This window comes from Brugia malayi (assembly GCF_000002995.4).
Source record: "Brugia malayi strain FR3 genome assembly, contig: Bm_v4_Chr4_scaffold_001, whole genome shotgun sequence".
Taxonomy (NCBI): domain Eukaryota; kingdom Metazoa; phylum Nematoda; class Chromadorea; order Rhabditida; family Onchocercidae; genus Brugia; species Brugia malayi.
This window is the reverse complement of record NW_025062478.1, coordinates 11,523,675-11,551,572: the sequence shown is the minus strand read 5'-3', so window position 1 is coordinate 11,551,572 and position 27,898 is coordinate 11,523,675. Positions and strand designations below refer to the sequence as shown.

Here is a 27,898-nt window from a genome sequence, read left to right as displayed (position 1 = left end):
CGGCAGAAATACATGCATCTAAAATTAATATACCACAAAGAAAAATCGTTAATAAAATCTGTCCCCATTCTGAAAAAAAAAAATGAAATAACAGTCTAAAAGATATTAAAAGTTTTCATTTCATTTAAAATTAGATCAGAAAAGAAAAATAACAATATTTTAAGTCCTTTTCAAAATTTCAACTGGAAAGAATCGGTAATATTCAAAATTTATACGATTTATCATAGTTACGTTTATCTCATATACTATTTCAAGATGGAGCACTATTTGCTCCAGTCACCATAGCTTCAACTGATGATAAAGTGTAAGCATGTAGGAGATCCGTATCCGGTGTATAATTTACTGTTTTCACGGGATGTTTATAATGATATTCCTTAATAAAATTTTTCAGTGAAACTGGCAAATTCAATTTTTCGACACCATCGTAAGTCGTCAAACTTGCTATACGAGCACGACAAAGGTGCTGAAATATATATAATATCTCGTAATTTAAAATTTTTGCAAAGATCAGAATTTTAAATTTTCATAATTAAGAACATAATGCAAAGTGTAACAAGATTTCTTATCATGTCAAAACTGCTCAAAATTTGTTTAGCAATTCGATTTAGTCTTTTACTAAAGAACTGATAACATAATGAAGTTCACAATGCCAACTATCGAATAAATTCATTTAATTTCTTCCAAGAACACCAAACAAAAAATATACACTAACCTGTAGTGAGAAAACAAAATTTCTTGGTAACGGTACCGATAACTGTGGTTCAAAAAATAAACACCTGAAAATTGATATTTTAAGCGAAAACAACATTATGATACAAAAAACCAATAATTTTAATCTATTAATTTTAGTTTTACATTTAAAAATAAACGTGAAACTTTTAATAGAATATTCACAAAAAAAAAAAAAAAAAAAAAGGATTAAATATTCCTTCTAGATAGAGAGAGAAAAAAAAAAAAAACATTAAGTATTCGTTTTCATTATATATCTAGAAATCTCACTTAGTCGGATCTTTATAATATGAAATAAGCTTAGTTATCGTGTTTGCAGAATAAATTGATGGATCGGAAAAATCAAAACTGAAGCGATGATTTTTTTGCTCAATACGTGCATGCAGCGTCCGCTTATATCGACGAAACGATACTGAGAATAAATACTCAGACTGTGCACTATCACGTAATAAGAAGGTACCTGAAATGTTTAAGAAAGCATTCAATATATTGGTATCTTATAAGAGCATTTTAAATAGTTAAGTAATATTATTGAACAGCTGACTGTTAACGAACTGGGAAATCAACTTACAATACTTTTAGATTATCAAATTACAATTCTAAGCAAAATAGAAAAAAAAACTATAGATTTTTTAGAAACATGAATTTTTCATAATATCAAATTTATGCTTAATAGCATTAGAATACCGCTAATTCTATAAATAATAACTAAATATAAGTCAGAAAAATTTACCTTCTGGTTTGTTATCCAGTAATGCTTCTGCCTCATAACGATCCATAATACCCCAATAGTATGATGAATCAATAATTAAATCAAGTCTTGGTACGAGACAATTTGTATAGTGAACTGATGTATGCACTATATATGGCTCATCCTTCGGCACTACATTTGTAAAAAAAAATTAATATGGTTAACAGAAATCACAACTGTCATGATTTTAAACATAATGTAAAATTCTTAAATGCTGAAAAATTAAGACTATACTTTGCAATAATGTTCGTGTAGCTGGTTCTGGTTGTTCGGCAGCAATATCAGAAGCAAATAGAAACCTCAACCGACAATTTCTAGTCGCTGAAAAGATAAAGAAATAATCCAAAGACTTGATAATCAACCATTATTTGAACTTAAAATCAAAAAAAAAAAAACACTGACAATCTCAGTTAATGTAACAAGATCCATATGATAATGAAATCATGTTAAAATAATCATCATAAGTTAAAAACCGCTCGAAAATTTTCCAGTAACTTCAATAAACAAAACATAAAATACATTTTAAATTGCCATCAACAAGTATATGATGGCATTAAATATGTGAAATAGATGAATGAATAATACATTTAAAGACGGCATTATATCAATTTTGATGCTTTTTTGGGAGATAAAAGGTCGGTTGAGTCATTCGTATAGCAAAATACATCACTAAAGTAAACAAGTTAATTCCTAAATAATTGTCTTCAAACAGCATACCTTGCACAGATTGTTGAGGATACACTTCAGAAGGAACAATAATTTCTCTCAATTCTACATTCATTCCTGTTTCTTCATTCACATTCAATCTTTCATTATCAATAATGTTTACCGGAAGACATGATAATAATGCCATATGAATGCGTCTGAAAAAGAGAAAATATAAAATATTTATTAATCATTTATTAACAAAATTACATTAGCATTTGTTTGTAACCTATAGCTTGCTTATTATCAATGAATTAAACATTTTTACAGTTTATTTAGCAACCAAATGAAGCCTGCAACAAAAATAAATTAAATAGCTAAAAATAAATGGAAAAAAGTTGTAAGATGGTAATAGTTAATAGCTTAATTAAATCAATAGTAAACAAATAATTATGAAAATACTCTATCATCAAAATATCTTACTTACCTTACAATAGTTCTGCCTCTTTTCGAATATGCTTCCATGGAAAAATTTATCATCGTTATAAACCGATCGACACGTTGAATCGAAAAACGTTAATAAATGCTGCAACTGTAATGCATGATGACGTCAATAAAGAAATTCAAAGCTGCGTTGCAAATAACAACATTTTGAACCTTTGAAATAATATTTTCCTACAAAACAGATTATAAATAACAAAAATAGCTCTCTTCTATAACAAATTTTTTAAATTAATCATTGGGATTGCTTTAAAAACTACTACTATTCGTTTACCAATACATGAATGAAATAGAATGAAATGATATTAGATGTCTTTCAGAAGATTAGGTACATCAACATTTTATTGCACTGTGTTATATATTAATGACGGATTAGAACGAAGAGACAAATAGATTTCAAAAAGAAATTATTTTTACAAAATTCACAGAAATTATTACAAAATTTGAATGAAAATAACAGAAAAGCAAAAAAGGTAGTAATCAGATTTGGAAGAAGTTGTGCGAACTTTAAAGAAATCAGAACATCAAAAATGGTAAAAAAAACTTCATTACATGTTTGATTTTTTTCTGTATTCAATCTAATCTAATCAAACATTATTAGAAAACATCCAATAATAAAACTTTCTAATTAAATTCTCCTTATTATACCGGACATTAAATCATTAGTTTATTTCAAATACTTGACATATCAGAATCACTTTATTTAAGGATTAGCCGATAATGATGGGACAATATCTTCACGACTTAAGATTTCTCACTTTTCTTTTTCGAAATAAATTCACTAGATTTTGCAAATTGGTTAATTGCTATCTAATACATAATTCCTGCGTTATCCTAATCAAATTTGTGAATATAATCAATGCAGACATACTTTTATAACTCTAATACATGAATTTCATCCAAAGCTAATACTAAATAACTTTATGATAAATATCGAGAAAAAAAAAATCGTACCTTGCGAAATTACTATTTTTGATACTGCTACATATACATATCCAAATATTCAATATTTCCTCTGAAAAAGACAAAAGAATAAAAAGAGTGAAGTCATCTACATAACATTTTTTTTTTACGAAACTTAGTAATATTAGGAAAAAATTTAGAATAAGTTTTTCAAATACCATAACTAAAAATTATTTATTATAATCCTCGGGCAAACGGTGCAACTAAAATGATTTAAATACTTCTTTATGGCTGATTATTGAGAGTAAATGCACCAAATTCCACATAGAGGAGAACTACAAGATCTTTTATGATCTACCATAATAAATTTTGAAATGTATTCATTCAAAGAGATTCAAATATTTGACATAATTCAGCCTATCATAACATAAACAACTTATAAAGAAAAATATGATAGAAATTCCTCATAGTGTTCAGATCTCTTCATCAATTAAATAAATTCTATTAAATTACAAAAAATGTCAGCAACAACAGTAAAAACAATAATACAAAAAAACAAGAAAACATGAAGTAAATTATATTTAATAGTTTAAATACGAAAATTTTAAATGAGTAAAATAAAAAATAAATGCAAAAAATAATATTAAATAAGGCATAAAATAAAATTCGCCATTATTTATGAATCGAAAATTTGTAAATAACTAACTTTCTCGCATAAAACAACTTTTCGAGTGAACGTTTGATAAACCATATTACCAATAACAAGGAAAATTAAACCCAATGAAACGGTTATCACAATTCCGGCTGAACCTTTGATTATCATTGCCCCATAATCGGTTCCTCGCTATATAAATATATGTTACAAGTCATCAAATAATAGCAAAAAAAAAAAGAAATTTTTCAATAATTTAAAATTAACTGGATAAATTACCAAAACAACCGCTGAAAATAATAGAAATTGCAAAGCATAAAAAAACATCCAAATACTGAAACACCTAACAGAATAAATTTTAAAACACATCCTTCAAATTCACTATAAATGTCAGTGGATGAATCATTCTGTTGCAATGAAAAACCAGTTTAGATTAAACTTTTTGCAACTATAAATAATTTTTCTTTCCCGGAACTTATATTGATTTCTTGAAAATTGCGCTTCAAAAGTTAAAAAAAAAAACTTGAACTAATCCATTCGCCAACCACCCCCCTCTCTCCTTAGATTAAAATATTCGATTAATTGATTCGTTTTAAACTGAATGCGTCATAGCGATTACTGCAATCAATTAATTGCTGCAAATATTGTCCATCAAAAGATATGGTTATTTCAAATAAATTGACAAGTACTAAAGAATAAGATTAATAAGAGAAAAAAATTGAAACAAATGGTTTCAAAAGAAAGTTGCAAAAGTGTCATACCTGCTCCAACATATCCAAATCATGCAAAATGGTTTAAAACAGATTGTAAGGTTGATACAGTAATGCTGAAAAAATAAATAAATAAAATCGCTTATAAATTACAATGACAAAACTACGACTAACAAGTTAGACTAATTGATATCAAAGACCAACTACGACCATCGTTCACTTATATATCGCTCCAGCATATTAAAATGTCTCATTTAATTTGATCTCATAGGAATAATTAATTAAACCAAGCAGTTAGCAGTTTAGATTATCTTATTCCTGTCTAGTATAGATTTTTGCATTCTTTAAAGACTACTAATAAAAATAATGAATTGCGACTCTCAAACTTTTGAAATGAGTTGATCTGTTACTACTTTACTTTCAAACTGCAAAAATGTACAGATCAAATCAAGGACAAAAAGCAATTTCTTTCATTTTGGATAAAAGGAAATTGATTTTTGTCCTTGATTATGAATTTCCGATTCATTAATATCCTCTTATGTAGCAAAATATCAACCATAAATGGCTTAAAAACCTAAACTAAAAAAAAAAACTCGACACTTTACGTAAATAATATTTCGTTCATTAACGAACCATTAGTTAATGATCAGAACAATAAACGTTCAAATTTATTTCATTAAAAATTATAGAAGATTAAATGATTAGATGCAAAAAATGAAATAAAAGATTTAAGATCATCCTAAATAAAGTACACGTGAAAACCATGAAAAGATCAATATAAGCATCCGTAATTAAATGAAGTAATTAAATATTGCAACATTTATACACTGCTAAAAAGTTCAAAAACATTCAGGTTACTAATACAATTCTAGATTCTGAAAGTAAGATTTGCAAGAAAAAAAAAAGCAAAATGACAAAGATGTAAATCTGAAAACACATAAAATTCTCAACTTTAAAGATGAAAAAATGATACGAAATTGATATTTTATGAAAGGCAACACTTGATGAAAAAATTATGTTCAAACGTCATGTGCAAAAAATAATATGGTTAAAGAGAAGGCAAAAGGGATAAAAAGGAATTCAAAAAATTATTAGTCAACAAAATTTCCTAGAAAAGACGTACAAAACATGGACTGCTAAAACAATAATTAAAATAACGTTGAGATGTTTTACTTTGTTAATTTTCTTAAAATTAAAACTTGTGAGAAAATTTTCTCATACATATAAAAAAAAAAGGTAGCAGGATTTTCCAATTAAGGTTCCAGATTTGCGTCACTTTTTATTACCTCGTCCTCTGCTGGTAGCTCCACGACCAGTACGTGCTCCACGGCTACCACCATCACTAGTTTTTCCGCCACGTGTTTCTGAAAAATATTAATATTAACTTTTCTATTTCTCTACAAAATTGACCACCCTGCATTTCAATGGAAATCACAAATTTCAAAGAAATTGGAACAAACAGTCGCTTTTTTCTAGAAAAACCGGAAACATACTTTTAGTTTCACTAGTAGGATTGGTTTTTTTCTTTATAACTCCAGCAAAAGCATCGTCATTATCGCTTTCTCCGTCCGAATCTTCCAAATTATTTTCATCATCTATGTGCTCAACCAAATTGCCTTCTTCATCCATCTCGATATCCAAATTCAAGCCTTACAATTAATTTTTATGAATAAAAACTTTCAATTGCAATTTCTACAAATCTTAATATACCCAACTTTCTAGTTAAAGCATATTTCCATAACATTTGAAAACTGTTGTTAAGTCAATCCAGAAGAAAATATGTCATTTGATGAAATCATGCGTAACTATTAAAACTGATTAATCCTCAAAATTATAAAACTTACCTCCTACTAATTTCTTTCGTCCTTTTATTAAAGTATCTAATGCATATGGTAAAATAATATGTTCTTTATTCAACGTTCGTGTAAGAGCTGCTTTTACCTGAAAAAAAGGAAACTGAAAAATCGTATTGCATAAAGAGAAAGAAAAGTTGAAATTTTGGTTGGAAAATTCATACTCTAGTTGGAATAGCTACTCCGGGATCCTTCATGCCTGGCCAAACAGCCAATTCAGCAACTGATTCCATATCATCTTTGATCAAATTGTATTCTTTGTATAAGCTGACAACATCACTAAAATTTTTAGTAAGGATAAAGACAAACTGTTTCCGAAACAAGTTATAAAATATGTCTACGTAAGCATTTAAAATAAATCTACCAAAAAAAAACCAACATGTAATAAACTTTGAAGTTATGAGTAAGTATAACTAATAAATCACTAACTTTACACCATCGTTTTCCTTATCCAACAGTGGACGACAGTAGTTATGTCGTAGAACAGGAACATAATCAAGTACCATAGGGAGGACTGCAGCAAATGTTCTGAATCATCATTATATTATGGTGAGAAAAAACAGAATGATTTAGATGAATATAAAACACAGGAAGAAAAAAACTTGAAATACAATTTTTCTCAAGTAATAATCTTTGCAAAATTAATATGTCATTTTCGATAATGCATTTTGGAATACCTTAAATTTATAAAAATCTAAATTATAGCAGCACACTGCTATGAATATCTAGGTACCAGTTGGTTACATATAAAACATCATGTATTTTTATTAGACGAATAGCTAACGTGAAATTTATATATTAATAGAGAAGACTACTACCAAGTTTTCATCAGTTACCACTTAGGAACGCCTTTAAATTAGCATTTAAAAGTCATTTTTTTTTTATTTATATGAAAATTATTAAAAATACCAACTTTAGATAGGTGTGAGTTGCAAGTTGACGCAACAATCGTTGACGCTTATTGAATGTTGAATTCTTTCCTAACCATGAAGGGAAATTAATCATTCCCTTCATATAACCATTCATGTAAAAAGTTGGTGCCACAGATGAAAACAACGCCTATAAATAAACTCAATATGTATTTGAAGTATTTTCTAAAGTATTTTATCACACTTCTCCCTTTTTTTTTCGACCCACAGGAAAAAGGAAATAATGAAAAAACCATTCAAAATAAATGCAAATATGTTCAGGATTGTTTTTTATAAAATATAGTAATAAAATAACTACTAACTTGTTCATTAAGCAGTGTCCATGCACCTGTTGTTCGAATAACTCGATCGATTATATCGCCCTCTGAGATACTGTTTGCAGCTTTCTTCAATGCATGCAATCGTTCACCAATACTGTAACTTATAAAACATAAATATATATTAAATGAAGCATAAATAATTCGGAAATTTTGATCTTATCGATATGTGAACAACTAATAATTTTAGAGCATAATAGGAAATATCTTGAAAAATCCCATAAACCAGTTCCTTATCAGATGAAGTCAAATAGTTTATTTCACTCTAATAAATGGAATGTTTGAATAACTGGGTAAGACAGATTGTTCAAGACTGTGTCTGACTAAGAGGACGTAACCGAGATACTTTTAGAACTATTTAACACAGTGTATAGAGTTATATTAACAAAAATTATGCAAACGTTCAAGAATTGTTCTAATTCGATATTATAGCAGTGTAGAGATTAAAAGAATTTGCAAGAAGTTGTCTAATAATTATTTTAATTTTTGAGTTTTTTTTTTTTGAAAATTACCTCATCTTGGAGTTTTGTACAAATGGATAATTTTCCTGTACAAAAAGTGGCATAATTGAAGGATCAACAAAAAACATCTGCTGTTTCTCCCATGCTTGCGTTTCACAATTCAAAAGACGACGTGCTGCTTCGAAAGGATTCTGTAAGACAGAAAACTGAGTTAATTACTTCTGTATTCCACTCTTGCCCTCAACCAGGTCTGTTTAATCTTTCTATTTCGTGAATATTTCTAACTTCGATAGTATGGCAACTTAAAAAAAACTGATCGAAATAGTACAAACATCCAAACTGCAATTCACGAATGTTCTGAATACATTACAGAAAACAAAGTTAAAAAAAAAGCTGAAATAGAAATATCAAAACATGAATAGAAATATTATAAATATGTCATTAGTATTCGTCTAAAATACAAAAAGAACAAAAGTATCTGAAAATATAGCTAAAAACGAATTTAAACCAAAATCATTTCTAAGATTATTTTTGAAATCAAAATTTTCTCCCAATAAAAATGCTGAATATCATTGGAAAAAAACTTCCACTTAAAAATAGTTCTGTAAATCATCACAATCTTAAGATTTTAAGCGACTACTGGTTGAAAACTTACAAGAGCAGCATCTTTGCTCTGCATTTCTTTTCCATTTCCACCTGAGCCTAACAGTTGTAAATTGTAAATTGATTGACGAACATCATGCTGTGCAGCTTCAATAATTTCATCCATTTCTTCCTTATCAACTTTCAAATGCTCTTGGCATGCGATTGTAAGCAATCTTGCCTGAAAAATAAAGACAGCTGTATTAGATACAAGATATTTTGATGAAATCTTTCCGTAATAAATAACGTTTATTATCCGTAAGAAGAATGCTAATTCATCAAATTACATGATGACTTTTGAATAGGATAAGGCCTACGACTCAGTTTTTTTTTTTTTTTTCTTTTTTTGTTTATTCCAGTTCCTTTCATTGCAATCATTAAGCCTGTAAACATCTTTAAACTTTTAAAACGTTAAGAAAACAAATTATAAGTTTTCTATAACAAGCAGAAATGAAAAAATTTTGCTGAAAAAACCTAACCCGGATCTGTTCAACACGTGGTCTCTGGAAGCGTATGTCAAAACAGTAATTCACCAATGAACGCATCTTTTGTGACTGCCGATCATTACATATACAAATTATTGGTATTAATGTTTCCTTGATCATTTGTATTAATTCAGCAATCTGCAAAAAAAATATTGGAACTTCAGCGGAACTACTCCAAACTTCGTCAAAACTAAACTTTGCCGAGCTGTTTACCGATAAATATAAATGTATCAAAAAAAAAGTTGAAAATAATGCTGTTTCTGAAGCATCAAACTAAATTTTCGGTCTGAACATTGTATTGCAATAAATAACTTTTGTAGTTTTAAAATTTACCCCTGCTCTGTCATCATTTCCACTCATACCATCCACTTCATCCATAATCAGCACATGCGTTATCTCGCTGGATGTGTTTCCTAAATAGTGAAAAAAGATTTCAAGTACTGTTTTTCCAGCTTTTTAACCTCAGTGAAGTTTCATTTTTCAGGATTTTTTAAAGCTCAACAAAAATTTACTTTTACGTGTGACTGAACCATTTACGTAATCGTATATTTGTTCACAACCGATTATCTCCGATGTTTGTGCTTCTAATGCTTTTTTATTTCTCACATCTGACGCATTTTTTTCCACATATCGCAGTTTAAGCTCTTTACAAGCCATTACAGCACAAGTAGTTTTACCAACACCTTGAACAGAATGCAAAATTAAAAGCTCAAAATGAATGAAATCTTAAATCTTTTTTCAATATAAATTTAAATTACTTGTAAGTAGAAAAGAAATTAAACTTTAGTTTTAGATTTTTGCAAAAAAAAATAGCAGTAAACATTAAAACTGACCAGGTGGACCGCTAAGCATCACTGCTTTGAAAGCTGTACCATCGTTTTGTGCTAACCAAGGAGGAGGCCGTGCTATATTTGTTAGATATTAGTATTTGATAAACACGTGAAACTTTATGATTTCTTCTAATACAGATGAATAGAAATACAATTCGTAATCCAAAGCTATACTACGAGAAAACAGTTACCAATCAACGCAGAAAGGAAATATGAAATCTGAAATCTCGTATATTAATTAGCATATATGCTTATTTAAAAATTATTTTCTCACTTCTTAAAAAAAAATTCCGCTTACCTTTTTTCTGTTTACCACCAGCACCTAAATGATTCTTTGCCCAATTTCGCAGCCAACCCAGCAATTTATTCATTGGTGACTTTTCCCCATTTTGTCCAACTAAATGTTTTATATTGCTCGGTTTGTATTTGTCAACCCATGGTAAACACTTGTCCTAAATTAAGTCATTACTTGCATCTGATATAGCATAATTGTGCTTTTGAACTTGCTTAATCAGGTGATTTTTTATTAATCGTAAGTAAAAATTTTTTAATGACACATAAAAGGGCTTCAATATTTAAACAGTAAACTCACTTCTTCAGTAGGACTTTCAATTTTCACTGAATCATCAAATTCCGATGTTTCCATCTTTGAAATTTTTGGCATTTTGGAGGATTTTTGCTCAGTCATTCGACTTCCTGATACTTTTTTTTCTTTAGTAATACTGTTCTTTTTTGTTTTAGCGGTATTTTCATTACCTACTTCGAGTTTTTTCCTTGTTCCACGCTGTACCTTTTCTTCTTTCGTTCCTTGCATTTGGCGCTTCTCTTCCTCCAAAACAGTAACATTCTTCTTTATTGTTACTGATTTAACAGAAGCAGACGTAGCAGTTTTGGGAGATTTTTTCATTTTAACTGATCGCATTGATGGCTGAGATAATTCACAAATCTCATCATTCAAAGCGATCGTTTCTCCTCTACGTTTACTTTCTGGAGATACTTTTTGCTTTAGTTTTCTTTGCGAGGTTTGCGGTGAGATCATCACTTCAATATTTTTCTTTGGCACATCTGTTTTCTTAGTAGAGCTCCCACTTTGTTCAATGCTTTTTTCTCTTTCTTTGGAAGTTTTACCGAAATTGCGGAAGAATTCGGCTGGATTAATCACCTCCAATTCAGGAGTCGTTTTTTTCTCTAGAAATTTCGAGTTAATCCGAAACAAGTAATAATTTTTAACAGTCGATTTTAGCAAATATTAAGGACAAATTACGCTAAGAGAGAGACAAAATAACTTTAGCAAACTTTTTGGGGAATCCTTTTTTTTGACAGCAGCAAAGCTAAAATCTAGCTTCGCTTGGCCTGGTGGTGTTCTGCAACGCTTTTTTTTTGTTGGAGGCGCCGGGACGAATCCGTCGCTGTCTTCCTTTTCATCAAGTTCATCCTGAATTTAGTACATAGAATAATGACTGCAGAATTTAGAAAAAAATACATATGTTTGAGAAATGTTTTATCAGTTAACATAACAACTTGCATCGGTAGTAGTATGTGATATGCGCTTCAACAAACTCTCCGCTGGTTTATTATCCACTTTCTTCAAAGAAATTTTTTCCCCTCTTTTAGGATGCCGTATTTGCGAAACTGATGGTATTAAGTCGTCATCATCATCTTCAAAGAAACACAAGTAAAAAAGAAAAGTTGTATTTTCATTGCCTTCTTGGTATTTAATTAAAGGTACAGTTGAAAAAGGTTCTGGAGAAAAAAAAAATTCTTTATAGATTCTTTCAGATAAAATTAAAGAAAAAAAAAATAAAACAGAGGAAAGGGACGGTTACCTGATGATAATATAATCCTCTTTTTCGTCCGTTTCTTGTGCATCTCTTTACGTAGCGAACGTGGTAATGGATTTTCATCATCAGCTACAAAGAGTTTAAATAAATCTTTTATAAATAGTTAAATATTTGTTTAAAGTAGCAGTATTTAATTGCAAAAAATACAAGCAAAAAATAAAAACAAATACAAATTTTTACATTACAGAATAATTTTATATCCAAATAATTGGGACTCATTCTAATCACTGAACAAATTTAGAGACATAGGTTAAGCAATATTTAAATAATAAAAGATAAAACTAGAAAAACTACAAAAATTTTAATTAAAACATCAAAATTGTTGCAAACTATAAAAAAGAATTAAAACAACTATCTGATGAACAGAAATTAGAAAAAAAAAAAGAAAGTTTGGAAGGAAGATATTCTGGAAAAAGTTGTACACTGATCAGTATTCATCGAATTAAATAACTGTACTACAAGAAACAAACTTTGGTTCTGCAAATTATAAAATTACTAGATTGCATTTAAACTTACACGCATCAGAGAGCATAATATCAGTTATCAATGGCTTCTTTTGTGTAGTCTGATATCGTTTATCTGCTTTTATAGGACTACCTTGACTACCTCTCAGCTCTGTAAGGGCGCTTTTCCCTTCGGTACCACCAAAATATCGTCGAATATCCTACAAAACTTACTAATTTTTATAAACAAATTCAATGCAGCATTGAACAACCATTAATTTTTTCAACACACAGTTACTTTCACATTGCATTGTGATTGATCAGTAAACAAAATGATTTTAAAACGAAAATGTATGCATTAAAATAACCATTCGATGTTAAGTGAATTCAATTGATAACATTCCTTTGCTGTCAAACACTCCTGAAAATTAGTTTCTCTTCCAATTCTTTCTAATTAATTAGCAAAATTATTCGTAAATTTCATCGAATATTTATTTTCGTATAGTATATAATATAAAAAATAGTAAAAAATTAACTCCAATCCCCTTCCTCTGATTCCCATTTATCTTCCGAACAAAAATTACTAAACTCTGAAATGCAACAATAATTCTATCAGCGACAAAAATATTGAACCACAAATGAAAATGAATTCGTCTCAGGTCAATTTTATTACTTTGAATAACAATTATAAGTTTTATTTCAATCATAAATAATAAAAAATTTTCTTCTTTCTTTCAATTGATCTGAAATTGTAAATAACAATGGTTTTTACTATTATTAATTTAAAAAAAAAAAATGTACTTCTGATTGATAATATCGAACATAGAGAAATTGTAAACTAATTTTAATGATATGTGAGAAATACTATATTCATCAGTTTGAACCATTTGAAATAATAACTTTTTAATGAATGTAGAAAAATGAAATGAAAGCTATAAGTTAGTAAATGATTAATTTAGCTTGAAAATGAAAAAGAGAAAAATTTTAATTAAACATTAAACAAATATAATATATAGTATAGGAAATTTGCATAGAAAATAAGATTTTGTTGCAAGCTAAAGAAAAAAAAAAATTTAATTTACTTATAAAGTAGAGTAGCAAATGAAACATTTAATAAATGATAAAGTAGAAATGGTAGTGGATATTATTGATAAGAACTACGAAGTAGTGAATAATTGATCTGATAATTTAATTCAAGTTTAAAATTTTTGTAAAGTGGGAGAAATGAAGGAAATAAAAGATGAAACTTTCTAAATATTTATTATATTAATATTTATTACATTAACAATGTTAATAAAAATTATCTAAATATTTATTATATTAACGATGCTAATATAATATTAGATATTAAAGCAATTTAATTTTCAGAAAGTAAAGGTAATTAGTATCTTAAAGTATATTCCATATATCGTTGCATTTAATGAATGATACTCGATAATATTTTAAGCATTTAAGTTAAAAATCATTGAAGAATTAATTTAATTCAAATAATTGATGGCTGTAAATTAAAATAACAATAAAAATTAATAATGAAACAAATTAGAAAATGAAAAAAATGGCTGAAAAGAACTGTCTAAATATTTTGTACATATGTTAAGTTTACTTGGCTTGTGTGATGAAGTTTCAAGATTTTTTTTAAGATTCTTATGTTAAGTTTAATCGGCATTTTCCTTTCTTTCATTTTTTCTTTCCTTATTTACTTGCATATTCTTGCTTCATTATATTATAATTTGGAAAACAAATGAAACTGATTGCTTCTTATTATTTAGGCATTCATTTTATCAATTTAAGTTTTACCACTCAGTAAGCAAAGAAATTCTGAGATTTTAATCTGAAAGATTTGATGTGATGTAGAGTCTTAATTTTTTTTATGATTTTTTTTTTGCATTTTATTTTCCATTTGCTTCTTGTGATGAAAAAGAATAACAGATATGCGAAACTGAATATAATTTCAGGTTACTGAATTGGAATAAAATTTTTTAACCAAAAATATTTGATAAGCTGTAAGAATGTTAGATTAAAAAAAAACAAGTGAATAAACAATAACTTTTTAAGAAGAATGAATTTCTAAACTAAAAGAATTTTTAAAACTATGAAATATTCTGCTCTTTTTTTCAGCATTTCTTCTTAATTCATCTTTATTTTTTTTAATTTAACTTATATTTTCATTTCCTTAGAGATAATTATATATATATATATATATATAGTATAAATCTAACATAGTTTAAGAATGAAATTTATCAAAAAACCTTTTCATACTCACACTCAGTTACCGCTAACGTAAAATAATATTCTTGAAAACGTGATGAATGCACTACGCTAAGTGTGATACGTCAATGAGTGTTAACGTAAGTAATCGCTAATAAATTGTTTACATCTCAAAGAAAACATAAATCAATAATAGCACTTCGAGATTTCATCACCTACGAATGACTCAGAATGTCCTGGAATTTTCTGGCAACGTCATCTGTTTGTGTATATAAAAGCAAGCTAAAAGCTATTTCGCTATTGGTTGTTGCAACGTGAAGTGTTCACGCGTATTGTTTCTTCATTTATGAAGTAGATTGGGGAAGGTCACGTACGTTGGCGTAATTATATGCTATGTTGCGTAACAGTTTAGCTATTTTCAACTTTTTTTTTCTCGTGATTTCTTAGTAATCACTATATTATGTCGAAATTTTGATAGTTTTTATTTATATCAATGCTCACATTTCAGTGTTATTTTTTTTTAAATTTCTTTATTTGATCATACATATTACAATGTTATTTCGTTACTCGAATTTTGTTACCTCGCGAATTTCATTATCATTCTAAATATTCTAAAGATACCATTTTTCAATCATTTTTCTCTCTGCAGAATATCTGTATTACTATAGAAACTTTCTGGTATTTTTTTTCCAGATAACAAATCTTTTTGTTTTACTTTTTGCTTAGCCGAAATATTACATAGATTTTTAATTCAATTTATTTTATGTCTTAAAATGTTTTACGCTGAGTTTTGATGAAAAGTGATCGTTAGTTAATTGAGTTATCGTTTTGCAGATTTGACACGCTTTATGTTACGCTTACTAAATAAATCGATTATACGTCGGGGAATTAGTGGTGTAAATAATGGGTCATGGATATATCCCACCAGGAATTACTCTTTTGGACCCAGGTATCCGTTGTCAACAGTATTCAGAAGTATTGATAGACAACTGCAAGAAATTGAACGACAGTTTGATCGAGTTTTTTGTGAGTTGGTTATCGATTCACTTTATAAATAGATAATAATGAATTTTAGAATTTATTAATTTTTACGAAATTTTTCTCGAAGTTCGAAATATGCTTATAAATTTCTGATTTCCTCTCGTCTTGTATATTTCTGAGTGGTTAATTTAGTTTTTATTTTTTATTTCAATCTTTCTAACCATCGATTGAGTTACCAATAATATCGATTAAAAATTAGTAGGATAAAGGTATCATTTTTATTTCTCCATGCTATGATGTGTATTTTTGCCTTTCGATAATTATTATAGTGTGTTTGCAGCAATCTCTGAAGAAAACGATAATATTCAAAGCTAAATTTTATCATATTTTTCCGTATTAATTGATTTGTGGAATTCATGAAATTGAAGTTTAAATTATTATGAATCAAACAATATGGGAACGAAATCTGAGAATACGTGGAAAAATGGTGTATTCGATAGATTCCCTGTAGCCTAAAAAATATACCTATAGATTCCTTTCATTTAGATATTTTTACCTGTTTAGAACAATAAGTAAATTTGATGTCATTTTAAGGGAATTCACGCGACTGGTTTGATAATTTTCGACCTATAAGAGTTCACGAACATCCTTCACAAATAGAAGCGTATCGCGTTCTGAATCCAATCGTGGAAGAAGACGGCGTGAAAAAATTCTTGTTGGAATTGGATGTTCGTCGATTTAAACCAGACGAGGTTTAAACCTACAAGCTAGTTTTCTTTTTGGTTTATTTCTTCTTTTTAGTTTGTCTGGAAGCGATTTGATTAAACATTTAAACATTATGCTATGATGATATTTCGATCTTTCTAGGGTTTAAAAAAAAACCCTCTCGTAATTTGGTCGTAAATTGTAATTTGGTTTGCAGGTTACTGTCAAGACTAATGCCAAAGACAATACCCTGACAGTTGAAGCAAAACACAAAGATGACGAAACGAAGTTTGAATATTTGCGTAAAATCACTTTGCCACAAGGAGTGATTACTAAAGGTAAATATAAATTTTCATTTAGAACTTTAAAAGATTTCGCAAGTTCACTTTAAAATAGTTTGTGAACTGTTGAAAATTTTGAAAATTATTTATAATACTGAATGCTCTTTTTCAAGATATGACCTGCCACTTTACATCGGAAGGAATTTTGCAAATCAAAGCACCATATAATGCACCGGAAGAAGCTGTCTTCGCCGATACGGAGATTCCCGTAAAACATGAATAAATCTGTAATAGTTTTAAATTGAAACTCAAGCATTACGAAGACTAAGTAAGCATGGAATGCACTGACGCACGATTTCATGATACCATCGACTGTGAAAATTAATAGTCTTCCCACATTGTATATTTTCTATATCATTTATTTGCGAATATATTTTTTCAGAAATATCTAATAATTTCCATTTATAAAATCCTCTTCGTAAATCCATAATTCCAAATAGTCTGGGTGTATTCTCCAAGTTAGAACTACCCTTCGCTTGGCAGTTTGCATTTTAGAAATGAATAATCTGTACAGGAGAAATTTAATGGATATATTGCAGTTTATGGCTTTGAATATTTGGGAATAGTTTTAGTGTCTGAGGGTTTCTTGATAAAATGAAATTGTTGGCTTACTGCAAATGAGTTATAATTCACTGTTTGCAAATTGTATTTTAATTTCATTGTCGAATTATGCTAGTATATGCTTTATAAATTCTATATGGATATAAAACAAATCAAGACTGCTCATCATGGTTGATCTTGATCTTGGTCTGACATAACAGGATTCGTGATCTTGATTATATTTCCTTAGCAATTGGAACATAAAATTAATTCCTAATTGTTCCCATGAAATAAAGTTGAGGATACGACTGATTAACAAAAGTAATACTTTCTTCATATTTATAATTGAACCCCCAATAGATTTATGATTCTTAACCCAGCTAACTACCCTATTATATTTATTATTTGGACGATATATTTATGCATATATTCAAGAGCTATAAACTAAATAGCCATACATCTTATGATTTTACCAATGTATAAACCTTTACTTTTCTCACTGCATCTTAATTTAATCTTCCATCTGAATAAATATCATCATCAAACTATTTTATTTTAAAACATTTCTTCATGTATGTTAATAATGATTTCCCAGACAATATTGCTGCTGTTATTATGTTGCTTTTACCATTGTTCTACTATTGTTAGAAACAGCAAAGTAAAATAAATATTCGATCAATTTTATTTTGAAATTTTACACTAACTTCAAAGCGCAAAACCAGAACATAAGAAACCAAGAAAAAAAAAAAAAAGGATGATACCAAAAAATAAGGCAAATATTTAGAGAATAAACTTTAAAAAAAATGCAAAATTAGAAGCACAAATAAAGAGAGAAGACATGAAAGTTTCGAAAGAAGCATTTTGGCAGGCATCATTAACAATATAGATTGTTCGTTGTGATGATACTAATAATGTCGATGGTAATAGCAATTACAATAATAATAATTTTAATAAAAATAACGGTAGCAATAATATAATAATAATAATGTAATAATAATAATAATAAATCTTAAAAATAATAATAATAAATATTAGTAATTGTAGTAGTAATAATGATATTAGCAATAATGGCAATTATAATTACAATTATGATTGTAATAGTAATGATACAATGCAATAAAATGGCAGGACAGTGTTGCATATATTAATTTGTAAAAAAAGAAAAATTATAATCCAAACTTGAAATTATCTTTGTTAATTTTAGGATAAACCAACATAAAAACCAATGAATGATAAGCAGAAACATTCTAATGAAATATACTGTAAATTAAAATTGCAGTTTATTTCACTTTTTTCTTTTTTTTTTTTTTTTTTTTTTTCTTTCCTAAAAAAGAAAAACATAATTTATTTGATTTGCAGCATATTTACAGTATATCATTTTTCAAATTGAATTTCAAAATTATTTTAATTTTTCATATTTGGAAGAAAAAAAAAAAGACAATAAAAAAATTAATTCAAATTTCACTCACATCAATGTAAATTCAATCAATCATTGATAAGCTGTTATTTTGCCACATATTTTTTGCCGACATGCTGGACACTGCTCAAATCGACTGCCACATCCTTCACAACAAATAAAATGTGAACATGGCATGTAGAGCATTTGTGGCTAAAATATATTTCATTAATATCATTTATTACTATTATTATTATTATTATTATCATCATCATCATTATTATTATTATCATCATCATCATTATTATTATTATTATTATCATCATCATTATTATTATTATCATTCATAAATGTTAGTCGATAGGAATACATGGTAATCTAATATGAATTTATATGAATTAATATTTTTATATATGAAATATGAATTAATAATAACATTTATATAGAATATGAATTAATAATAGTAAAAATAATAATAAAAACTGAAAATAATAATGTTAATAATATTAATAATGCATTAGATAACAAATAAATTTTAGTATGAATAGAACGAAAGCAAAAGCTTTCATTAGCTAAAAAGAAATAAAATGTGTTAATATTTAGGCTTCCTTTAGTATTGTCTATTTTTTTCTTTTCATTAGTATTATTAATTAAGGCTTTGCTAATGTAAACAAAAAGAAAAAATTAACAAATTGTGAAATAATTTCTCATTCTTTTTCATTTTTCCAAATAAAATAAAACGAAATTTAAAGAAAAAAAAAAAAGATAAAATCTAGAGGAATCAAAAATTAGCACTTCATATTTTTGTCTTAGTGTTATAAAATTAAAGGAAAATAAATTAAAAGTTTTTTCTAAATAGGTTTTATCATTTTAAAATGATTCTATCAAAATGTCTTTTCTAATAAAGATGGTAAAATGTTTTCAATATTATTATTATTATTATTATTATTATTATTATTATTATTATTATTATTATTATTATTACTGTTATTATTATTATTAACACTATCATTGTTGTTGCAATTATTATTATTACCTTTACTAATAATATCACTACTACTATTATTATTGTTACTATTATTACTATTTTTATTAATAATGCATAATAGTATTTAAAGTTTCCAATATTTCACCAAATTATCAGTTAGGAATTTGATTTGACTATTTTTTTTTAAGCTCATAATTCGAGTATATTAATTAATCTAATTTAAATTCTCTATAATTATTACAAATTAAAATTGAACAGACCCGTTTATCAAGGCAAATAACACATGTGGGTATCTTATTCAGTGTTGATCGTACTTCATCACGTTCCAGACGAATTTGTTCAATTAATTGCTCAGCTTTTCGCATTTCATCATAACAATTTCCACATTTCTTGAGATCAGCTTCCTTTTCAGCTAACTGTAAACAGCAAAATTAAATTCTAAATTAAAAAATAAAATAAAATTTATTATTTTTAATTATTATTTTATGCATTTGAAAATATCTTTTTCAAGGTAATATGTATTAATATTCAAATATAAATCTTATAAATACATATAATTTATGTAAATATGCATAATGTAAATGAGTATTTCATGTGATAAATCAATAATTAAAAAATAAATATTACTTTTGAAAGAAGAAGTAATCAAAAAAAGAATTTATTACTATAAATTACTATAATTACTACAAGTTTTTAATTTACTATGAATTTTTAACAAGCTAAAAATGATATATAAAAAGTAATGAATTCTCTTCTATTCATAATTATTACTAACCTGTTTTTTCAAATCATCAATTTCATTTTGAAGATTGGCAGTTTTTTCAAATGCTGGTTTCCTTTCATCTTCAGCTTCTTTCAATTTTGAGAAAAGTTTGCTGATATACTGAAATAAATGAAATTACTTAAAGTATACGGCTATTAAGCGTAGCGTACGTCTACGAATGAAACTAATTAACAGGTTGATGTATTAATGATCAGCAAGATTATATGCAAAATGAAAAAATCATCGATTGATCTCATTTATAAAATAATTTAAAAGTTAATTAACAATGATTAAAAAAATTAAAATTTAATTTATATTTATTCTTGTCATCAAAAAAAATTTTTTTTTTTTTGCTTTTGCTAATGCAAAATTTATTTTATATGAAAATTTTGAACGAAATTCAACAAAATTATGCTAATCATTCCATAATTGTTAAAAACCTTATTTGTAAATATTTACTAAAATTACTTCGTCTTTTTCTCGAATTTCATTTTCATGTTGCTTTTTAACAACTTCAGCTTGCTCTATTAAAACACGAATTTCGTCACTTTTACTCTTACTTTCGAGTAACTGAAATTAACTTTATTAAAGTGAAAAAATTAGAAAAGAATAAAAATTTGTATATCTTATACTAAGATATGCCTTATTTTAAAATCTTCAAATCAAATTTTTTGATTAAAATAAAAATGAAATGGAAAAAAAAAACGATTAGTTTATTGGAAAGACAATTCGATAATAATGTAAATTTTAATAATTAATTTGAAATGATATTAATTCGAATTCATTTACTTCATTATCTAATTTTATTTTTATTAATCGTAGTTGTTCCTCAACTGCTGAGCATGTATTTAATTGAGTTTTTAGCAATTCTATTTCAGAATCTTTTTCCAGAAGTCGAACTTGAAGAATTGCTTGATTATCCGCAAATTGCCTGCATCTTTCCTAAATTCAAATTTTCGTAGAAATTTGCTAAGTCTTTCAAATTGTGGCTAAAATTCATAGTTAGTTTAATAATTCTATTTATGCAAATTAAAGTAACAAATAATTTAGCACTTTTTAAAATTATCAGTTTTTCACTTTTTTCTGAGATAAAAAGCACTTTTAGTTTGCAAGTTTTTTTAATCAATATAATTCTTTTTTTTTTTTGAAATATTTAAAATATTCATTTTTTTTTTTTGAAAAATTAGAAAAGAAAAATGAAAAAATTATATTATTATTATTATTGTTGTACTTCAAGTGCACAAATTGATCGTTTTGATTCATCGTTGAAACTTTTTTGCTCTTTTTCAAATGCATCAAGCAATCGTTGCAATTGAAATTGTGGTGGACTTGAACGATATTCATGAGAAGATGTTGTCACCATTTCTTCAAGAATTATATAATTGTAATATTTTTAAAAATAAATTTTATTATCGTTTGAAGTAGAATTTTAAATTTAAATTTTCATATAATTTTCAAGCAAATTACTTCTTTTTTACAATCAAAATTTCATTTATTTTTTAAATTTGCTTTCAGTTTATTATCTTTCTACAAGCATATTAAAAAATTGTGTTTGCTTGATTTTATTTATTCATAAATTTTATTTGAAGAATTGCTCTTTTTTTTTTTTTTTTTTTTTTTATTTTGATTATTTCAATTTATTCGACTTACTAATACAATTTTAGGCTTCAATAATTCCAATTATTTACATTTATTTTATTTCGTTATTATTTCTATTATAATTTCTATGCCAGCAATTTCGTTTCAAACATTTTGAAATTAACAGAAAAAAGTGGTGAAACTTGCTATTTACTTTATTTAAATTATTTTATTTTAGTCCAAAATTTAATTTAAATTAATAAACCTGGTGATTTATGAATTGTTGATGATGGATTATAAAATGATATAGCTCGACGTATTCCTGGACCAGATGTATGCGATGACGAACCATATGCATTATCACTGCTAAATTTGTAATTAATTATAGAAATTTTATTAATAACAACAAATTCTAAAATTTATTATAATTGTAATAATTAAATAATTTATTTTTTCCCTTTCTAAAATTTTTATAATTGTAATAATTAAATAATTTATTTTTTCCCTTTCTAAAATTTATGTAATAATTAAATAATTTGCTCTTTCTAAAATTTATTTTTTAAAGTATTGAGCAAAGCAAATTTTTATTTTAAAATTTAATTAAGTAAATTAAATGTTTACATAACAATACGTTAATATATTAATGATTACTAAATTAAGTACAGTTATTTAATATGCTAAAGTAATTTTTCATTCAAACTTCCAATTCAATTGATTAAATACAATACGTAATTTTAGAATTTAAAAATTTAATTATATCAAGCCAAGGTATATATTCAAAAGCAAAAATTGTGCATATTTACTTATTTCTTATTTATTTTTTCCAAATAAAAAGGATTTATTTCTTTTTTTTTTTTTCTAAATTGTACTTATTTAATTCTGATATTAATTATATCAAATTGCTAATTCTCTCTTACAATTATCATTCAGGAAATTTTTAATAAGTTTAAATTATTAATAATTTCAAAGACTGCTATTTTATGACTTTTTTCTCCTCAATTTTTGCCAATATTGATTCTTCAAAGGTATTATATTATGCTAGCAATTGCAAAAATTATGTCAAAATTATAATTCAAATTTTTTAATTACCTTAGCTTTCGGAAGTTTTACAGACTAGAAATTCTAGTAATTTTAATTTTTTTTTTTTTACTTTGAAATTTTCTTGATTAAAAATTATATTTACAGACTAAATTAGCCAAGTTGCAATGGTTGAATTTTAAGATCGAAAGAACGAAATTTTTCTGATTGATAATTAACTTTCAAGTTGAAATACTTAATTAATTCAAAAAATTATTATAAAAAAAAAAATAAAATTAGCCGAAAAAACATTTTATTTAATTCTATTAATTAATTAATTAATTAATTGATTAACCTAAAACTAAACTGTATTTGTATTATTTCGGGTAAACTAACTCATATAATTGTTGTTGTATATTTGAAGAGCGATTGAAAGATGCAAAGCGAAAACAGCAACTGGATAACCTTTGATTTAAATCTGTATCGCTTCTATTTCCTAACTGAATGTTTCTTTCATATTTTTTGATCATTCCGGTTCCGGAATCGATCCGGTTGGTTATTTCACACATTCGTTGTACTCTTGCTAACATATCGATCATAGCGTTTGTTGATGAAAATGCTCGATAGGACTGCAAAAAAAAAAAAGAAAGAAAGAAAAAACAATATGAAATATTAATTAATATTATATGCTAATAAAATGTTACTTAATCTTTCATTTAATATTCAATTTAAAATTTTTATATAAAATTCTAAATTTATTTGAGAGTTTTTCTTTCCTTTTTTTCATATAATTATTCTGGAAATACCATATAATGTTGAAAATTTTTTAAACATTAAACTATCATTAAATTTGACGCGAATAAATTCTATCCTTTATTAAAATAAAAAGAAAAAAGAAAAAGAAAAAAGAAAGGATTTTGATATTATTATAATGTCATTTCAATAAAATTTACTTAATTTTTATTCTTCAGCAAGTGAACAAAACATTTGAAAATATTATATTTTACTTAAAAAAAACACATAAATCGTTTAATTAATACAAATTTTATTTAATTCAATTCTACATTTAAAAAAATTTTATTTAATATGATAAATTACATAAATGATTAATATGTATAACTTATTTGAATTGTGTTCATTTTATAAAATTTCATTCTATCTTCTTTCCCTTCCTTTCTTTTCTTTTCTAAAATGTCATTCTGTCATCTTTTTCTCCCATAAATGAATCATATTATCAATATTTTGTTGTTTCATATTTATTATCAACTAAATGAGAAGCAGAACACTCACATTCCAATACATTTGTCATATTTTAAGTCTTAAAAAAAAAAAAAAAATTTTTTCTATTGGATAATTAATTTTTGCAAAATTTTAAAATTAAATAAATAAAAATTATACTCCATCTTTAGCGCAATTCATGCTAATTGCTTGCATAATTTCTTCATCAGAATATCCCATATCTTTGGCGAGGCGCAATTGTTCACTGATTGTTAACGTATCACTTTCATCAGCCATTTGCTCACTCCAGTGTACTGCAAATATAAATAATAGCATGAATGATATGCTAATTCATTTATCTTCCATTTTAATTTTTTTTTTTTATAAAAAATTTAAATTGCTTTGAAATTTTAATTTAACATGCAACAACAATAAACATATGTAATAACAATTTTATTATATTTTAAAATTTGAAATTACTCAAAAAATAAACAATTTTATATTCCATATTTGATAAAACAATTAATTTGTTTTATGATGTCAATAATCGAGTTAATTAACGTGGAAAAAATTAATTAATTAATCAGTCAATTTAAGATGTTATCATTTTAATCATTCATGTGTTTATTCAAAAACACAACAAAACAATCAGCAATGAATCATTTATTGATCCAAATTTTAATTATATTAGTGTTTAGCAAATATCATTAATTCATTTTGCCAACGAAAATAAAATTCTAATCATCAACAAAAATCCTTCAAATTCTTTTAAAAAAATAAGAAGGAAGTGAGCAAATTAGTAGCAGAAACATCTTGAAATTATATTTGAGAAAGAAATATGAAAGAAATTTGAGTTTGAAATGTTCAAATGCATTTTTTTTTTTTTTTCATTTCATTTTAAAAAGATAAAAAACTTAGTGCATTCATAAACAGATAAGTGTAAATATATTTTTCATATTTTATAGGATAATTATACTTCAATATGTTTTCATTTCTTTTTTTTTTTTCAGTTGAAAAAAATAAAATAAAAAAAAAAAACAGGAATTAAGAAAAAGTTATAGAATACTAGGCAAATTTATGAATAATAATAATATTTGTAATAATTCAAAAATATTTTTCACTTTTTTTTTAGACATTAATTTGAAAATGTTGAAAAAAATAACTAAAAAAGTTTGATTTTTTACTGCAAATATGTTACACATATATTCAACAAAAGTAAATTGGAAAAAATTTGTGAAATTAATAAATATTAACGCATCGATTAGTTTTATTATTTTCATAGCTAAATGTATTTTATTATAATATTTTAGTGAATGAATTTTAAATTAATTAAAAATGCTTAAAAATGTTAGATATTTGCATTATTTCAAGGAAATTCTTTTCACTTATATTAATTAAAATTTATAATTAATTTTTTCTTTAATTTAAATCGTTTTTTCTTTTAACAACAAATAATACATATAAATGCAGAATTAACATTTTTTTTTTCCTAAATTTATTCTAATAAGTAAATATTTGATAGGAAACTTTTTTGGTTTGCTAATATTTACATATTATTATTTTAATTCTTTTTTTTTTTTTAAATCATTATGATAAAATAGTATAGAATATTTGAATTAAAAAGAAATTCTTAAAAAAAGAAAAAATAGTATCAGTGTGGACAAAAGAGGTATTAAAGAGAGAGAGAGAGAGAGAGAGAAAGAGAAAATGGGAAGGAAAAAGTAATATTGCACATTTCTTCTTGTTAAAACAAACAATAATTCATTAAATTTGCAATGAAATTTTAAGTGAATTTCAGGTTATGAATATGGAATAAAAATAGAAATTTGAATCTGTGATTCTTAAGCCATAATTAATTTGTGTAAATAACACTGAAACATAAAAATAACATAGTAAAATCACTATGATATTATTATCACTAAACTTTTATGAAGAAATGAAACAATGATTATATACGAAAATATCAGAACAATATCATTCTATTATTCATTATTAACAAACTTTTGCAAAGAAGATAATAAATCGAATTTGAAATGAGATTTATGATAAAAGTGAGAAAAGTTGAAAAAATGAGAAAAAATCAAAATTTGAAAAAATGATAAAATAAAACAAGTTCTGTTAGCAAAAAAAAAAAAAAAATAGATGAATAAATTTTGGTTCTTTTTTTTTTTCAAATTTTCAATTTTCTTTCATTCCATCTTTAATTGTGTCAGTAATAAATTGTTGTAATATAATGTGCTATTTTCATGTTTGAATATTATTTTTTTTTCTTCTGTCTTTTCATTTTTTTTTAGAATATTTAAAGGATTAAGTATGAGCAAGAAAAAGAAATTCCTATAAAATGAACAAAAACAATTGGAAAATGAATTTTTTTTAAGAATATATTTTAAAATGCATCAGGCAATTTATATATAAATGATTAAATCATTTTTGATTTTTTCTTTTTCTTTTAATAACTTGAAATATTTAATTTAAATAATTATAGAAGTTAGAAATATTTAATAAATTAAAAATATGACTTAATTTATGCATTTTTTCTCTTTGACTATTTTAATATTTTAGATATATTTTAATATTAATATTTCAATATTTTAAAAATGCATTAAGATTTGATAGAAGAAAAAAAAAAAAAACATTCTCGGTAATCTCGATGTATAATATTATCTGCTTTAAAATTATCGAATTAAATTTGATTATATATATGGCAGATTAGAAAAGTCAAAAAAAAAAAAAAAAAAAAGAACGGCAAGTAAACAAATGAAAAAAAAAACTGTCAAAATCTTGTAGTAATGAATAAAAGTGAATGAACAATAGATGACAATGTCAAATGTCAACAATTGTAGTATTATGCTATGAAAAAATGAAATTTAAAAACGAATATTTTGTTTGCATAATTTTATTTCATTCAAAAATAAACGAAAATTTTATTTACTACTTGAAAGTAAAAAAAAAAATGAAGAACTTTAATTGCTAAAAAAAGAACTTAAAATTGTAAAAGTATACAAATATTAAAATCGATAAATAAATATTATATCTGTAAATATAAATGTAAAGCAGAACTGTAAGTATAATTGATTAACAATTATTTATATTATATTTTTAATAATTTAGTAGGAATAATCATTATATAACAAAAAAATAATATAAATCATTATTTATACCTTGAAAAATTCTGTAGAAATCACACTGTTTTATACTTTTTACTTATACTTAAAGAAACATATACTTAAATACTTTTTTATCTCAAATAAACAAAATAAATCATTATCATATCGTAATAAACTTGATAAAAATAGTTATTATATGATTAAAAAAATTGACAAAATTGTTGTTACAAGAAAAAAAAAAAAAACTCAACAAAAACTATTATTAACTGTGAACCTAAAAAACATAACCTGAAATCTGAAAAACATGATAAAATCATGATAACATTATAAAAAAATCTAAAAATGAAAAGAAAAAAAAACGCAA

The 27,898-nt window shown here is 25.4% G+C and overlaps 5 protein-coding genes across 7 annotated transcripts; 1 reads left to right on the top strand and 4 right to left on the bottom strand.

The window, feature by feature from the left end:
- Positions 1-250: 250 nt before the first annotated feature.
- Bm8702 (cytokine inducible SH2-containing protein 5, putative) lies at positions 251-2,650 on the bottom strand (the record flags this gene model as incomplete). Its single annotated transcript, XM_001892868.2, has 7 exons — positions 251-463; positions 713-776; positions 1,000-1,189; positions 1,463-1,612; positions 1,715-1,801; positions 2,198-2,343; positions 2,613-2,650. 7 exons carry the CDS (start codon positions 2,648-2,650, stop codon positions 251-253), a joined length of 888 nt encoding a protein of 295 aa, XP_001892903.2.
- Positions 2,651-3,629: 979 nt separating this feature from the next.
- Bm2173 (Uncharacterized protein) lies at positions 3,630-4,954 on the bottom strand (the record flags this gene model as incomplete). Of its 2 annotated transcripts, XM_043082465.1 has the most annotated exons (3): positions 3,630-3,641; positions 4,236-4,373; positions 4,943-4,954. In XM_043082465.1, 3 exons carry the CDS (start codon positions 4,952-4,954, stop codon positions 3,630-3,632), a joined length of 162 nt encoding a protein of 53 aa, XP_042938399.1. The 2 variants fall into 2 exon arrangements, with proteins under 2 accessions (XP_042938399.1, XP_042938400.1); XM_043082466.1 differs by lacking the exon at positions 4,943-4,954 and having other exon boundaries at positions 4,236-4,352.
- A 1,209-nt stretch (positions 4,955-6,163) lies between these two features.
- Bma-rfc-1 (ATPase, AAA family protein) lies at positions 6,164-13,063 on the bottom strand (the record flags this gene model as incomplete). Its single annotated transcript, XM_043082464.1, has 20 exons — positions 6,164-6,255; positions 6,385-6,540; positions 6,736-6,832; positions 6,909-7,023; positions 7,174-7,272; positions 7,658-7,803; positions 7,976-8,087; positions 8,503-8,642; positions 9,107-9,274; positions 9,573-9,716; positions 9,912-9,991; positions 10,091-10,261; positions 10,412-10,483; positions 10,707-10,860; positions 11,001-11,596; positions 11,705-11,843; positions 11,934-12,067; positions 12,235-12,318; positions 12,766-12,913; positions 13,061-13,063. The coding sequence occupies 20 exons, from the start codon at positions 13,061-13,063 to the stop codon at positions 6,164-6,166; spliced, it is 2,850 nt and encodes a 949-aa protein (XP_042938398.1).
- Positions 13,064-15,748: 2,685 nt separating this feature from the next.
- On the top strand, positions 15,749-17,150 carry Bm8701 (Hsp20/alpha crystallin family protein; the record flags this gene model as incomplete). Its single annotated transcript, XM_043082463.1, has 4 exons — positions 15,749-15,926; positions 16,476-16,633; positions 16,804-16,924; positions 17,041-17,150. The coding sequence occupies 4 exons, from the start codon at positions 15,749-15,751 to the stop codon at positions 17,148-17,150; spliced, it is 567 nt and encodes a 188-aa protein (XP_042938397.1).
- Positions 17,151-18,956: 1,806 nt separating this feature from the next.
- Positions 18,957-24,724, bottom strand: Bm833 (Uncharacterized protein; the record flags this gene model as incomplete). Of its 2 annotated transcripts, none has more annotated exons than XM_043082462.1 (9): positions 18,957-19,076; positions 20,112-20,267; positions 20,627-20,734; positions 21,083-21,184; positions 21,404-21,556; positions 21,846-21,979; positions 22,458-22,558; positions 23,606-23,838; positions 24,608-24,724. In XM_043082462.1, 9 exons carry the CDS (start codon positions 24,722-24,724, stop codon positions 18,957-18,959), a joined length of 1,224 nt encoding a protein of 407 aa, XP_042938396.1. The 2 variants fall into 2 exon arrangements, with proteins under 2 accessions (XP_042938396.1, XP_042938395.1); XM_043082461.1 differs by having other exon boundaries at positions 23,675-23,838.
- Between the last annotated feature and the right edge of the window lie 3,174 nt (positions 24,725-27,898).